This window comes from Anolis carolinensis, chromosome 1 (assembly GCF_035594765.1).
Source record: "Anolis carolinensis isolate JA03-04 chromosome 1, rAnoCar3.1.pri, whole genome shotgun sequence".
NCBI lineage: Eukaryota > Metazoa > Chordata > Lepidosauria > Squamata > Dactyloidae > Anolis > Anolis carolinensis.
Genome location: NC_085841.1, coordinates 349,935,594 through 349,952,565, shown reverse-complemented (window position 1 = coordinate 349,952,565; position 16,972 = coordinate 349,935,594). Strand labels below are relative to the sequence as shown.

Sequence of the window (16,972 nt, the reverse complement as noted above, 5' to 3'; positions counted from 1 at the left end):
TAATATAGAGGTGGAAGAATTCGTCTAATTTTTAATATTTATTTTATTTAAAGGTGCAATCTTCAGTTGCAGTGGGCACACCTGATTATATTTCCCCCGAGATACTTCAAGCAATGGAAGATGGCATGGGGAAATATGGACCTGAATGTGACTGGTGGTCTCTGGGTGTCTGCATGTATGAAATGTTGTATGGCGAAACTCCATTTTATGCAGAATCACTGGTGGAAACCTATGGGAAGATTATGAATCATGAAGTAAGGGCTTTGAAATTCTACGTTCTGTAACATACTAACTCCTCTTATGTAGAAAGTATATCTTCAAAATGTTGTGTCAGGATTCCAGGAAGTTTTTTTTAACCATTTTTGAGGTATGATTGAATGGTGGTAATGATTTCATTGCTTAATTAATTTTTAAGCACAGCTTTAAAAAACAAAGTACAACCCTGAGCCCCAAAGTCTTTCAGCAATGGTGAACTAAGAAAATTTTCAATATACCATAGGCAAATATACATCCATTAACTTCTGAACATTAGTCTTTTCTTTGTAAGATAGGTTCTAGAGGCACCCTCCTTTAACTGTTTATCATTATGAATAGAGAAGTTTTGTTCCATATTTCTTTTTTTCTGTTTATTTAGGAGAGATTCCAGTTTCCATCACATGTTAGTGACGTTTCTGAAGATGCAAAAGACCTAATCCAGCGTCTTATCTGCAGCAGGGAACGTCGTCTGGGGCAGAATGGAATAGAAGATTTCAAGTCACATGCCTTTTTTGAAGGACTCAATTGGGATAATATCCGAAATCTAGAAGCACCTTACATTCCAGATGTTAGCAGTCCTTCTGACACATCAAACTTTGATGTGGATGATGATGTTTTAAGAAACCCTGTAAGTGATTATTTTCTTTCCTTTGAGAGGAATTTTAAAGTACTCACGCTTCCACAGGGTTTGGTACTCTTGGTACTTTTGAACAGTGTTAACTGAGCACCTTAGAGTTTATCTACTTCTCGCTGCAGTAACATTTTACATGAGAATCAGTACCATACATATATCCTTACGTATAAATCAAAGGCAGGTTTGGGGGCCAAAATCATGAATTTTGATATGACCCTTAGATAAGTGGAAGATCATTCTGTTGAGACAGGAATGCACCACTGCCATTTCAAGGGGCAGCTGCCCCTGGCTGTCCCCCATTTTTCCACCCAGACATTCAAAAAGGCAAAAAGTGGTGTTGTGGTAGAGAGAGTAGTATATGAGTATTTATTTTACATTCTCCTGTACTTTACCACTCTACTCAGAGAAGGTAATGGTTCCTTTATTTTGATAAGAGTTGTATTACAGCACACCTATTGTTCTGTGTATCCAGTGTTTTTTTGCATTTATGTTTTGACTACATGAGTATATAGGGAAATTCTTTTAAGATTCAGGTTGCTTATGTTTGTTTTACAAATTGTCAATCCACTTTCATGTCATTCATCTATTTTATTGTGACAGTCATTTTATGCATTATGCAAAATTGAGCAAGATATTCAGATTATTTGGTGTAATGTTTCATGGTGTAGGGAGATTTTAATGATTCAACACAACATGAAAAATGGATAATGTACATACTGTCATGAGAAGGATACTCAATTCAAAATTGAAATAGAATTTAAAAGAGATGTGTCAAATATAGACAACATATATTCACAAATTAAAATGGAATTCAAAGTGAAGCATGTTTTGACCTGGTATGTCTTCTTCAGATTTTACCAGTGAAATAATATAGTAAATAGATATAATTCCAGGAAGCAGATAGTTTACATTCTTGAAATTCCACTCTTCAGTCTGGAGTATAATAGTTATATGTGCAAGATTAGTCAGCAAATGAAAGAATCTGGTGCAAAGGTAAGTCTGAGAGCTTGGAACATTAAATAAATCGCTCTAAGTCTTGCTATAGGGAAAAGACAGGATATATATATAATAATAACAGATCTGAAAATTAGTTAAATATAATTGAACATTAGACATTGAGGACTTCATTTGTTGCCAGCAATACTATTCAATTCATGTAGGTTAGGTTGTCACTTAAAAAAATACTTATAAAAATGATCCATGGACTCTATAGGCAATGACTTGATTATTGTCATGGTTGGAGCTTTGGTGCACATTTTGTTGTTGGTGCTTGGAAAAAAATTATTTTTATCATTTAAAAATTGCCTTCCTTCAATGTAGAATATTTCCCTAGATGGGCTACATACCCCATTATATAATTGCTCTTCTAGAATGTTCAAAGTGCAAAACATGCAATAACTTTCAGATGGAAAAAGACAACCCCATAGTAAGAGATTTCATCTTACAACCTGATAAATTAAGTTTTGTCACTTTTATTTCTGTCCAAACCAATAATTACTGTATATACTATAAGTTGGTTCCAGGGATAGGTCATGGGCAGGTTTTGGTCCCCAAAATTTGATATGGACCATGGATAAGTCAAGGATAAAATGTAAAGACATGTAATAAAGGCAAGGCAAAGCAAATAATGCCAAAGAACTTCCAAAATTCTAGCAGGTGTAACTGTATGTGTTAATCCTAAAAGCTGAACGGATAGGGAGGGAACTAAATTGTGACCGTGCAGTGTGTGGGAGGCTCACTTCAGATCACTCACATTTCTTGTGAGGTGAGCTTGGAGGGAGGGGGGGGCACCAAGTCCAGATAAAGCCATGGCGGGTGTCTGGTGTGTTAAGATAGCGGATTGCTGAAAAGCAACCCAGCAAACTTCTTTTGGCTTGATGCGCATAGATGTGGGCTTTAGGGTCTTTAATTGAACCCCATTGAGGGACCATTTAATACTACACACTGTGATTCCATTTTAACTCCCATGACTACATCCTATGGAATCCTGGGCTTTGTAGTTTGGGGATGCACTCAGGCTTTCTGGTGCCAGTAAAGTTCTTCAGTAAACTTTGCTTATGGTTTTCACCAGAAGCAGTTCTTACGTTACTATCATGATGAAGAATGTTGATTTTTTTAAAAATTAAGAACTGTATTTTTTTACATTTAAATGTGCATGCTAAATTTATTATTAATATGTGAAATACAGTAGTTTCTTTAACTGTAAATGCAAAAAAATATTGTCAATGATAGTGATAATGATATTAAATAACCTGGATATGAGCAAGTAGTCACTGCATTTCATCTATAAACTCAATCAGAATGTGTATCATAGTGGTGTGCAATTTCATCAGATTGAGGGGCCAGCTGCTTGCTCTGATAATCACATGCACTGCCAGAAATGAATAAACCATTTTTTAAAATAAAAGTGTAGAGAAGTTAGCTTCTCACTTTGAAAAATAGGTATTTCAAATAGTTCAAGGCAGCTTTGTAATATGGTGAATGAGCGAATTAATGTTTCTTTCTTCTATTGGTGTAAAGCAGAGGTCAGCACCACTGAAAAGAAGTATGTAAATGAAAAAGTGTCCATTGCAGTCTCCTGTATCCTAAAAACCCTAATGATACCAGATCCTGTCTGATCTGGGAAGCTAGGCAAGGTCAGCTCTGGTTAGTACCTGACTGGGAGACCATCAATGAGTATCAGATGCTATTAGGCTATATTTCAGAAGAAAGAACTGTCAAAAGCACCTCTGAGTACGCCTTGTCTAAGAAAACCCTATGAATTTCATGATGTTACCATACGTCAACAGGTAGATTGCAGGTGAATGCATGCTTACACACACATGCACACCTTGATACTTACATTCATGAAACTCATAAATATTGTTGGAAAGATTTACAACACACTTCTACTGTAAATGGAAATATTTTAAAGACATTATTCATAAGTATTTTTAAAAGGCATAAGTATATACAGTAAAAGAAAGAGCTATAAGCCCAGTAAAGCAAAACTAGATAAAAAAATAAATTTAAAGATAATAAAATCAAATGTACAATAATTTGTAAATTATTATTTAAATGATTGTTTAGGAAATATAGGAAACAGCATTGCTGAGAAGCTTAATTTAGATGAACAATTTAAAATCTCATAAGCCACCTTGTGTGGACCTGAAAGTTGATTTAAATCATTCCACATTCTACATTCAAGTTTCATTTTGTGTTTTTTTTTCTACAGGAAATGATACCACCTGGTTCTCACACTGGCTTTTCAGGATTGCATTTGCCTTTTGTTGGTTTTACCTACACAACTGAAAGGTGAGTGAAAAAGTTAGCAGGGATAGGGGTACACAGGTATGGCACATTCGATTGCATACATTTATCTTTCTACTACTTACTGAGTTGTAGAATGAAATGCTCACAGCTAAAGTTGCTTTTGCTTTTTTATTATGATTTATTTTTATGGCACCATCATTGTATATAATACCTTATTACAGTAGTGTAGTTCCTTGACCAAGGAGCAGTAGTTCAATATGGGCAACTGCAGAGGGGCCAGTTTTCACCCCTACTCTTCCCCTAACCCTAACCCAAACCTCCACACCTTGTTTAAAATTGGATTCCCCCCAGGCATTAGTTGTCCTTCCCCCACAACTCAAAATCCATACAGAACACAGTGGTTTTGCTTGCTGAAATCCCCCTCAAAACTTTTAAAACCACCTAAAAATCAAATGAAAATTACCTGAAATTGAAGTAGGTTCTGATTTTTGTTGATTTGGGAGCAGTTTCGCAGTTCTGATAGGTTGTAGGTTATGGGAGTTTCAGAGAACAAGCTGCTGCATTTTGCAGTAATTCTGAGCTTTTTGGGGATGACACTTAGGGAGTCCAGGAGGCCCATGCTGCCTGTTAGTTGCACTGTGCCCAGAAAAATTACAGAAAAATTGAGTGACAGAAAGGCGAAATGTGCATAAATGAAGTTATACATGTTTCATATTTAAACTTCATATAACAGTACAATTTCCTATATAGTCCACTAGCTAGGCTTCAGCCTATTTGAAATTGCTTTTATCCTGGCTATATCAATCTCAGAGTGGTGTACATGATGTACCATTGCCCTGTTTTATCCTAGCAATAACTATGTACATTGGATTGTGCTGAGCATTAATGACTAATTCAGAACCACCCAGTAAGTGAACATTAGTGCTAAGTGAGGAAAGAGTTCCTGATCTGATATTCTTTCCTCTACATCACATTGATTATGATGAGGAAGGGTGATAAACTGGATCTTTATAGTTGTCATACAGAGTATTTTATGGAGCGTTGGCATGAATGCGCCTTTTTCCCTCTAAGAGAAATATGGAAGAGAAGAGAACTGATAGACTAATGTCATAGTTGCAGATGGCAGTGAAATGCTCAGTCAAATCATTGGTCTGTCTAGCCCACTACTTTCAACTTTGGCTGGCAATGGTGCTGCAGTGTTTGCAGCTAGCCCTGTTACCATTTTAACTGGTGATACTGGAACTTGAAGTATTCAATACCAACTTGATATGACGTGTTGTAGTTTTATTTGAGAGATTAAAGCAGGGATAGGCCTGGTTAATATTCGGATGGCAGACCTCTATGTATACAGCTAGAATTTATTTTTCGTGTCAAAAGTGACTCAAAAAACTTCAAGTCGCTTCTGTTGTAAGGCAGTTGTCCGTCTGCAAGGATGTTGCCCGGGGACACCTTGATGTTTTTGATGTGTTTACCATCCTTGTGGGAGCTTCTCTCATGTCCCCGCATGGAGCTGGAGCTTATAGAGGGAGCTCATCCACATTCTCTCCAGGTTGGATTCGAACTGGCAACCTTCAGGTCAGCAACCCAACCTTCAAGTCAGCAATCCTGCCAGCAAAAGGGTTTATCCCACTGTACCACCAGGAGATCCAACTAGAAAATAATTCTGCTGTATAATCCTGTATTTTTATGATGAGTTTGTTCACCCAATGATCATGCAGTGCCTTCCACTACTAAGGAGAGCTCTCCAGTTTTTTCTGTGGATTATTACATACCCATGCTAAAAAAAGATGGAAAAGTGATAGTGAAAAACCACATCATTCTTTCACTCTGTGGTTCTGCCAATGAAATAACAAATGCCAGAGGAATCAAGGGGAAGAGATCTTCATCCCCACTGAAGCTCTGGAAATGCTCTCTGGAATTGGGTTTCCTATAACTTGGAGAGCTAAAGGAAGGAGGGAAGATGAAGGCAACTACCACCAGAGCATTGCTTTTAACCTTCATCCCAAAGTAATTTGAAAGTTGTTACTGTGATTTCTTCTAAATATGTTTGCCTATACCTCCTGAAGTGAAGGAAAGCAAATTGCATCTTATTATTGCCATTTTATTTGTCATCCAAGTCCCATAGTAATGAAGTATAAAACGCAAAGATGGTTATTTTGTCATTTTACCATTTGTTCCCAAGCTTCTAGTTGTATTGAATTGTAATGAAATGAAACCTGCTTTTTAGCATTGAATGTGTTGAATAAAATGAATTCTGTGCTGTCTTGGTGTTCCAGCTGTTTTTCAGATAGAGGTTCATTCAAGAGTGTGATGCAGTCCAGCGGTATAACCAAAGATGAGGACGTTCAGCGTGACTTGGAAAACAGCTTGCAAATAGAAGCATATGAAAGGAGAATACGAAGACTGGAGCAGGAGAAGCTAGAACTGAGCAGGAAGTTGCAAGGTATGTGTTCCTTCAGTGTTTCATGCAAAAGAGCAATAGAATCTGTCTTTTTTTATTATTACTAAAAACCACTTTTCATTCAATTTAAGAATCCACTCAGGCTGTTCAGTCCCTTCATGGTTCTGGTCGCATAACAGCAAACACAAACCGGGATAAAGAAATAAAAAAGTTAAATGAGGAAATTGAACGCTTGAAAAACAAAATAGCAGGTATGTGCTTCACATATTTTAATAGGTTTTCCCTAGTTCTGGAAGAAGTGCATAATAATTTCAATTGTTAAACCTTAATCCTTACAAGGTGTGCTTCATTCAATTTGTTGCTGGATCTTTTATATGAATACCGAGACAACTCCTTGTGTAAAAACCTGAGATATTACATTCTAATATTGCTTTGGAGAGTTGTAGTAGTTGCAACATTCAGTAATATTTAGATTTTTGAAACAAGCTTATCTTTCTACTAAAGCTTTCTTAAAAAGGATAATGGTTTATTCCCACAAGGGCTTCAAAAAAGAAAGCAAGTTTTGCAGGTTTACGTAGATTATTCTTTTGTCTTCACTCCTTTCCAGTAAAATCCCAGGATATCCTCTTCTTCTCCCTCTTATGTCATCTATATAAAGTCTATGAGAGGATGCTATTAAATCAACTAGGACCTGTTATCGAACCCAAGCTTATTGCACAACAAGCAGGTTTCAGACCAGGGAAAAACTGTACAGGTCAAATCCTTCATCTGACTGAGCATATCGAGGAAGGCTATGAGAAAGGCTGCATTACGGGAACAGTTTTTGTGGACCTTACGGCAGCCTATGACACGGTGCAGCATAGAAAAATGCTGCATAAAGTCTACCACATCACCCCGGACTTTGACTTTACAAAAACTGTCCAGACCCTCCTAGACAACCGCAGCTTCTATGTGGAGTTTCAGGGCCAGAAAAGCAGATGGAGGAGGCAAAAGAATGGTTTACCCCAAGGCAGCGTTCTTGCACCGACCTTATTTAACATCTTCATGAATGATCAGCCACAACCACCACTCACAAAGAGCTTTATATATGCTGATGACCTTGGCCTTACAACACAAGCGAAAGATTTTGAAACAGTTGAAAAGCAACTCACTAATGCCTTGAAAGATCTCTCCAGCTACTACAAAGAGAACCACCTGAAGCCTAACCCTTCCAAGACACAAGTGTGTGCTTTCCACCTATGTAACCGTGAAGCCAACAGGAAACTGAAAGTTACTTGGGAAGGCCAAGAGCTCGAACACTGTTTCCATCCTAAATACCTTGGTGTCACCTTAGATCGAACACTAACATATAGGAAACACTGCATGAACACCAAGCACAAAGTAGCTGCACGCAACAACATCCTGCGGAAACTGACTGGCAGCGCATGGGGTGCAGACCCACAAGTATTAAGAACATCAGCCTTGGCCTTGTCTTTCTCAACTGCAGAGTATGCCTGTCCTGTTTGGCACAAGTCTGCCCATGCAAAGCAGGTGGACATAGCACTGAATGAAACATGCAGAATCATCACAGGATGCCTTAAACCTACACCTGTTGATAAACTCTACAAGTTAGCTGGCATTGCCCCTCCTGACGTGCGACGGGAAGTCGCTGCTAACTGCGAGAGAAAAAAGGTCGAACATTGTGAAAGCCACCCACTGCATGACTATCAGCCTCCTCCCACCAGACTCAAATCAAGGAAGGGCTTCATGAGAACCACCACTCCTCTTGACGTTCCTCCAGCAGCAGCAAGGGTGTCTCTCTGGGCAGCTAAACCTGGCAATTCTAACTGGATGACCCCCCATGAGGGTCTTCCTCCAGGGGCAAACCAAGAATGGGCAACTTGGAAGTCCCTAAACAGACTGAGAACCGGAGTGGGCAGATCAAAAGACAATCTGGCAAGATGGCACTACCTGGAGGAATCCTCCACCTTGTGTGACTGTGGAGCAGAACAAACAACTCCGCATATGTATGCTTGCCCACAATGCCCTGCCTCATGTACGGAGGAGGAGTTGTTTAAAGCTACGGACAATGCGGTTGCTGTTGCCCGCTTTTGGTCCAAAACTATTTAGTTGCTTGTGATTTCCTTTTCTTCCCCATAATTTTGAAATGTATTTGTCGTGCAATGCTTTTGACACGAAATAAATAAATAAATCCTCTTCTTCTAAATCCCGCTATTTCCCAGGGAGGAGAGAGTCTTTTATGGAATATTGTGCAAGTGGCTTCTATTAAGAACTGTACCATATTTTTCTTTCTTTTGATAACATACGGAGAAATGTGAAAAGCACATTATTTGATGTGGGTCTGCTTCCATGCTAAGAACCCTCAATCTTAGGTTAAAAAATTAACAGACTGGGATGTTAGCAATGTATTAACCCATGGTCCATTGAATTCAGCCGAGCCACTTTCTTTGCATTCATGCATGGTTGAGGATGTGACAGCAGGAGGAAAAGACTACAAGCTCCATGCCGCTTTTTCCCCAAATGCAAGTTGCTTTTTTTTACACGAGAATATACATGTAGCCAAGGCAATATGGGAGGTTTGGCTTGGACAGTCAACTGCCCCATGGCACAGGTGCTGGTTTTTCCAAAGTAACATACACAGTAAAAATCCTCCAGACATTTTCAATTGCATCTTACCAGCAATTTCTTCTCATGTTAATCTGATTTTATATGTTAACCTTTCTGTTAATGCTATAGCCTTCACTCTATTCAGAAACCTTTGGATATAAAGACCTTTTAAAATTTTCCATATGTGTACTATTTCTAATTTGGCAGTACTTAACGAAAGTACCACAAGGTCTTTGTTTGGCAGTTTTTCATTTTTTTCCTCAAATGCAGATATATTAACAATAAAGCACCCTAGCAAGTTTGACCTAAGTTTTAGGCTCACCAATTTATCATGTTCTCCCAGAAACATATTATTTTAAGTTAGGTTAGCCCCATTTGTTGCCCACCTCCATTTTGATGCAACTTCCTCATAATAATTTTGATATACTGTTGTCTCAATTTTATGTATTTTAACTGGAGATGAATGCCATTTTTGCATAATTTTAATACATTTTCTTTTGCCTCAGCAGATACTGATTAATAGGGTAGTGTCCAAATTCTGTGTCATTGTTTCTCTAATATTAGTATTTTTGTATCTGATTCCCATGTGTCTTATTCTTTGAATTTAAAAAAAACCTCATATAATATTCAATATATTCTTGAAGCTTGTCCAGTTATTCTATTCATATTATTTCTACAATATATCTCAAATGAAATTAGTCTTCTATTCAGCATTACAAAGAAGAAATGTAGAAGGCTAAGAAAGAGTGCTTTTCCACAGAGTGCAGTGCCCCATAATATGCAGGAATGAGTTTTGAGTTACAACCTTCTTGTAGCTACTACATGATAGGACTCTCTAAGTACATACTTCTGTATACGATGTATACAATAACAGGTTCCAGAATTTTTGTGATGGTGGATAGAGGAGGAGGGCAATATAAATTTTTAATCAGAATTTGCTATATTCAACTCTAAATCTTCTGTTGGCGGCAACTGTTTTTTGATAAATTGCACCACATTATTAAGAAAACTTTTCTTCTATGGAATAAATAGTATTTCCTTGATGATTTGTGTTCAGGTGTGTAAAAATAGCCAGAGCTTTGAATTTTGGTGTAAATATGATGGTTTCCCTTAATTTGTAGGGGAAAAAAATATGAGAGTTAGGGGCTAGTGATCTGATGTTTTTGTGTAATGGCCAGCAGACAAACATTGTGATTGTGGACTTGTGTCACTTCAACAGTGTCCTAGGTCAAAAGACTAATTACTTTCTGAAGGGAAGGGAATTTCAGAAATAGTATAAAAAGATAAATCTGCTATTGAAAGAAAAACATTAAAATTCCAGTGAGCATATCTCAAGTAGATTTTTGTGTGTGGGCCCAGCCTTTCAAAACATGTAGTGGTCTCAGAATCAGTGTTGTGAAACAAGTAGATGACAAGAATGCTTATATCCTTCATATATTCTGACTTCTGGATATGCACTTCTTTGTTATTAGGGCTCAGATTTCCTCAGTATAGAATTTGAATGTTATTTTGATTCAGCCCACACCATAAACTGAGCTGTCATTGTGAAGTTTCACTCATCTCTGTTGGTGAAAGAGGGAAGAATGATATACTATCTTGTTGCTTTGTAGAAATAGTTCTTTACAACAGAAAATGACTTTTAAGTTGCATTTTATGGAAGATCTGCCCTTTTTAATTTTATAGATTCAAATAGGATAGAACGGCAGCTTGAAGATGCAGTGACGCTGCGGCAAGAACATGAAGATTCCACTCACAGGTTAAAAGGCCTTGAAAAGCAATGCAGGATACTGAGGCAAGAGAAAGAAGACCTTCATAAGGTATTTATAGGAAATATATCAGTTGTAAATTGTCTGAGGAATATAAGGACTAAAATAGAGATAATATGGCCAGCCCTGTTGAACAGTCTGGAAAAGGTTTCTAAAGAGAGTTGCTGTTATTTATATTCTAGCCTTTCTTCATCACACAAGGAATTGTTTCCATTTATCATTACAGCAGATTTGTGAAGATTTGTCTGAAAAATAGTAGCATGATCAAATTAATATGCCACAGAGTAGGAAATAACAATAAGCTACTCTGTATTCTCATGTATAAGTCTAGACATTTTAGTTAAAAAATCAGCTCCAAAAATGGTACCTTTAACTCTTATAAAAAAGAACGACCCCCTTCTCTGAGAGAATGGCAAAAGGCAAGCGCTTAGTCTCAGGAGAACCTAAAAGAAGCACCCCCCCCCCCAATCATTTCTGCTATAGTGCCAGTTCTAGCCACTTTGAATGCTTGAGAGGGAAAATGGCAGCTAGCAGTAGTTGCCCCTAGGAGGTGGCCTTGGTGCTTTCCTTTCTCTATGGAATGACACTCAACTTATCCAGGAGTCATATCAAAATTCATAATAATGGCCCCAAATCTTGCCTTCAACTTACTCACAAGGTTAATTTATACATGAACTAGTATTCTCAGTTCAAATTCTGAACTCTGCTACGTTGTTCTTGCTTGGGTTGTTATACAGAAATGTAAATTAAACTCCTACAGAAAGCAAGCTGCTAATATTGGTTATACAGTTTATCATATACAACTTCAAACAGCCCACATTTTCCAATAGGGCACTTTGCATATTCCTAGCTACGTGCAGAACCACAGTGATGGTGTTGTTTGAATGTTGGACTGGGATACTGGAAGACCAAGACTAGCCTCTTTGGCCATGCAAGCCCATTGGGTGACCTTGGGGAAATCAAACACACTCTGCCTTAGGGGAAGTCAATGACAAACACATTCAGCCAAGGAAATGTCACAATAGGATCACCATAACTTAGAAATGATTCGAAGGTACACATCAACACGATACACAATGCATTTACAAGATTCATCAGGCATCTCCCACTTCATCTGTTGTTCAGCTCCCCAATAACTATTTCAAGCTCCTTTTCTTTAACATTTGAGGGGGGGGGGTGGTGAAGGGTGTGTGTGTGTGTGGCTGTAATAAGCTCTTGTTCCCTGTGATAAGCAACTCTTTTCTATCTATGTATGTTGTCCTATGGCCAGGAACTTTAGCATAAGCCTGAGCAGAAACTAATGGCTTCATTTTTGATCCTGGAATTGGATGGGATCATCGTCAGATGTGGAAAGGCAGTGCGAAGCACAACTAGGCTTCAGTTTTTTTTTAAAAGAAGGGCATATGCAAGTTCATTAAAAAGTCAGTGAGAGGAAGGAAGTGGGAAAAGGAAAGAAAGATAATGAAGTTTAAAAATGGCAGAAATTATCCAGAAAGAAGTTTTATGGTGCTGAAAAGGTAGTTTAAGGGGAGGTGAAAAAGGGTCAGAAAAATAAATATGAAAGGAAAGAGGAAAAAGAGATGACCTTAATCATAAGCATATAGCATATTTAGATACTGAAGTGATGATGTTTAAATGCTTCAACTTATATCCTGTCAAAATGTCTGTTATTATTTTGAGAGTGGGAATAGTTGAGCCTACAGTATGACTGTTATATATGTTTGTGCATGTTGTTCTAACAGTTGATAATACTATTGTTTCTTTTCATCTCAGCAACTTGTTGAGGCATCTGAAAGATTAAAGGCACAGTCCAAAGAACTGAAGGATGCCCATCAACAAAGAAAGCTAGCAATGCAAGAGTACTCAGAGCTGAATGAAAGGATGGCAGACTTACGCTCTCACAAGCAGAAACTCTCTCGACAGCTCCGTGACAAGGAGGAAGAAATAGAAGTGATCATGCAGAAAATTGACTCCATGAGACAGGAAATTCGTAAATCTGAGAAAGCGAGGAAAGAGGTAACTTGGCAGGGTACTCGAGGGTAATGGATTTCAGCTGCTATTTATGGTTGAAATGGTTAAACTGTGGCTGGATTCACACATGCAAGCAGCTGTTTTATTTTTGTGTGGGCTTCCCAAACCTCTTCTGCCTCTTTAGGGTCGTATTGAGAAATATAATGCTGGAACCAACTACTCTAAAGCACTGTAATTCTCACAGATATAGATAAGATAGATAGATAGATAGATAGATAGATAGATAGATAGATAGATAGATAGTTTTAAATGGGGCCTTAGTTGTCTAAAAATGTTGCCACTTATGTCTCAAAAAGATTGGGTAAGTCATTGAGCGGGGTGGATGGGGGTGGCACAAGAGTGAGGGTGAACTGTAAAGAGTGTAATATTTCTTTGGAAGTTTAGGTAGTTTCTGGAACTCAGTGTGGATATATATTGTTGTAGATCTGCTTGTGCCCTCAGCTCCTATGAATCATGCCATCTTAGCCTTAATTTAGGGGTCTGCATCTTTTTTATTGTTTTGTATAACCACCTACTTCTTGTAGATATTCTACAAAAAATTAGCTAAATATATTATGTTTCAGTAATTAAACCTATTTTCTTTTTATAGCTAGAAGCCCAACTTGATGATGCAATAGCAGAAGCATCCAAGGAACACAAGCTTCGAGAGCACAGTGAGATTTTCTGTAAGCAGCTGGAAAATGAACTGGAAACTCTAAAGGTGAACATATGGGGTTTTTTTTTAAAAAAAAAATCTAAGTCATGTGAGAACAGCAATGGCTAGAAATATAGGATGTCAGTACATTTTACAGGTGTAGACCATGCACATCCTAAAAACAAAGGATCTAGTTCTATTTATTTGCTGTCAAATTATCCTCAGTTTATGGTGACTATGAATGAGAGACCTCTACAGGCATTTCCAGCGTAAACATTATGTTATTACTTGATTGAAAACATCCCATTCCTATCCACTTTAGTTCACTCATACCAAGTATAGATATGACTAAATATTCTGTTTCTAGTTTTATAACTAACAGCGTCCCCTTATTCTTGCTTCTCACATTCCATATTTCTTCAACAAGTATTGTGCAGCTTCTGACTTTTCTTTCATATCTGGGCATATTAACAGCTGAACATCCTTTTGGGTTCAGTCAAGTTGCTAAGACACGTTGTTAAGACACATTGCTATTCAAACTGCTCTTCCCCAATATTTAGTTAAATGTTTTCCGACTTCCATCTTCTGGCATTAAATATAAAACCAGTTTGGAATGTAAGACTTGTTACAAGGCTGCAAAAAGGGGAAATCACAGTCTCTTAGCTATGCAAGCACAAATGTACAGATTCTTACAAGACAGAGTCAGTTCCTCAAACATTAAGGAGATTAAATATGTTAATCTGTACATTTCTAATTTTGGATTAATCACTTGGGATGTCTTTCTTCTGTTATTTTCTGCTATTGTATAGTTAAAGCAAGGGGGCCGTGCTGCAGGAATGGCCATGCAGGAACATCAGCAAGAGCTGGCTAAAATGAAGTCAGAGCTCGAGAAGAAAATCTTGTTCTATGAAGAGGAACTGGTCAGGCGAGAAGCATCCCATGTCTTGGAAGTAAAAAATGTGAAAAAAGAAGTGCATGATTTAGAAAGCCACCAGCTAGCATTGCAGAAAGAAATCATGATGTTGAAAGATAAATTGGATAAGGCAAAACGAGAGAAGTAAGTTCTGTATGCAACTGCTTTCTTTTTAGAATGTATGTGGGTACAAGAGTTTCTATAAAAGGTTTACAATATTTATTTGTCATTCTTTTAATAATAGCATCTTACATTTACAGACATAGTGAAATGGAAGAAGCAGTAGGAACTCTGAAAGAGAAATATGAGCGAGAGAGAACCATGCTCTTTGAAGATAATAAGAAAATAACATCTGAAAATGAAAAGGTAATTGGCATGATTTAGGATTTTTCATCTGATACAGGAACATATTCAGACTTTCAAAGTATCTTCCTTCAAATTCAAGGGGCAAGCACGTGTTATGTGAGTGGGCTTTTCCCTTGTGCAGTGAAGTGTTTCCATTTGCTCTCCTCAACCATTGTATCCCATAGGTTTGTTTCAAGGGGTCCCCACTTTTTTGTAAACCACTGGACAGGGAGTGGGATCCCCTTTCATTCCACGGACAGAAGTTGTTGAAAAACTTGGATGTCACCCAAGAAATGCTAAAGATATTGATTGAAACAATTAATATGGGTTTTTTAAAATAAAACAACAACAACAACATAAAATGTGGGTGAATTACTTCAATTATTGAAATTATGATTGTTTAGTGATCCTTTTCTAAAGCACTTCTTGTACATGTGCCTCATCACTGAGAGGGTTCTCCTTTATTTCATTGTTTGGAAAATGGCCTGAAAGGTTTTTTGTGGGAAGGGATGAGGTTTGCATAGGCCTTGAAGTTATGTTAAATTATGGTTGTGAAAACTTCTGATTATCTCATTGCAGCTTTGTTCCTTTGTGGATAAACTTACATCACAAAACAGACAGCTAGAAGATGAACTTCAGGATTTGGCAGCAAAGAAGGAATCTGTTGCCCACTGGGAAGCTCAGATTGCAGAAATTATTCAATGGTATGTACTCTTAGAATCCTTTGAAAAATACTCTGGAGTTTTATTAGCAGAAGAGAGTCTTGCAGAGAAATGAAATATCTCTTCTTGCAGATGATCTGCTTTGCAAATCACACAGTGGCAAATACAGTATTGATTGGTTGTGTCTGTCTTCACTGATATAAAAGCTTTATTTTGTGTCAACAGATTTCTGGAAAAGGGACACTTCTTGGTCTTAGTTTTAAAATTAATTAATATTAAATGAAAAACCTATAACCACATCCCTTTGTTTCAGCATTTTTAAAACATATTAAAATATACTGTGAAGTTCCATATCTGCAGGTATACTTCAGTTAACTAAGTAGATGTGTTCCTGGACATTACTTCATTAACAGAAAATTTGGTTTCAGAGGCCAGAAACAACATGGAAAGAATAGGTATAAGTTCCTACACCACAACAAATAAAGCAGTTCTGCATGTTGTAGCAAATTTTTATGCCCATGAAACAACCAAGGTCAAGAAAACCTTGCCTAAGTAAACAAAAACATTTTGAACCTTTTAGAGACCTATTGATATCACCAGAATGCATCCAGAAGATTTTTTTTTCTTTCACCAGCCACTTTTCATGCGTTTCATTTTGCTGCCCAAAAATGTCAGCCTGTGTTTTTTTACATGCCAGGGAGACCTTTTATACCTGCTTATTTGCTTTCCCTTTTTCTTTCTGTTTTTCTGTTTTTCTGTGTTCCGTGAGATATTCTGAATGCAATTACTGTTTACAGTATCTTGTCTGTTGTAGTTAATCACATGTTGCTACAGAACTAGGGCACAAAGGACCAAAATTAACAAAATTAATTTCTGCAAGGACAAATGTAAGATACTACATTTAGGCAGATAAAAATGAAATACAAAGATACAAAATGGGTGATGCATGGCTCGACAAGAGTACATGTGTAAAAGATCTTGAGTCTTCATAGACAACAAGTTGAACATGAGCCAACAGTGTGATACAGTAGCTAAAAAAGTCACTGAGATTTTGAGCTGCATCAAAAGGACTATAGTGTCTAGATCGAGGAAAGTCATAGTGCCTCTCTTCTACTTTGGATAGACCTCACATGGAATACTGTGTCGAATTCCGGGCACCACAATTTAAAAGAGATATTGACAAGCAGGAAGGTGTCTAGAGGAGGGCAACTAAAATGATCAAAGGTCTGGAAACTATGCCCTATGAGGAGTAGCTTGAAGAACTGGGTATGTTTAGCCTGCAGAAGAAAAGATTGAGAGGAGACATGATAGCCATGTATAAATATGTGAAAGGATGTCATAAGAAAGAGGGAGCCGGCTTGTTTTCTGCTGCCCTGAATACTAGGACTCGAAGCAGTGAGTTCAAATTACAGGAAAGGAGATTCCACCTGAACATTAGAAAGAACTTCCTGATTGTAAGAGCTGTTCAACAG

General features: G+C 37.6%; 1 protein-coding gene across 10 annotated transcripts in view; it reads left to right on the top strand.

Annotated features, from left to right (window-relative positions):
• The window catches only part of cdc42bpb (CDC42 binding protein kinase beta), a 143,837-nt gene that overhangs the window by 71,247 nt on the left and 55,618 nt on the right, over positions 1 to 16,972 (top strand). For all 10 annotated transcript variants that reach the window (XM_062968505.1, XM_062968504.1, XM_062968507.1 and 7 more), the window contains 11 exons: positions 54 to 254; positions 635 to 883; positions 4,104 to 4,183; positions 6,418 to 6,584; positions 6,674 to 6,793; positions 10,833 to 10,966; positions 12,689 to 12,931; positions 13,536 to 13,646; positions 14,390 to 14,637; positions 14,754 to 14,859; positions 15,418 to 15,542. In XM_062968505.1, the coding sequence (XP_062824575.1) occupies positions 54 to 254; positions 635 to 883; positions 4,104 to 4,183; positions 6,418 to 6,584; positions 6,674 to 6,793; positions 10,833 to 10,966; positions 12,689 to 12,931; positions 13,536 to 13,646; positions 14,390 to 14,637; positions 14,754 to 14,859; positions 15,418 to 15,542 (1,784 nt within the window). The remainder of the gene's footprint in view (positions 1 to 53; positions 255 to 634; positions 884 to 4,103; positions 4,184 to 6,417; positions 6,585 to 6,673; positions 6,794 to 10,832; positions 10,967 to 12,688; positions 12,932 to 13,535; positions 13,647 to 14,389; positions 14,638 to 14,753; positions 14,860 to 15,417; positions 15,543 to 16,972) is intronic.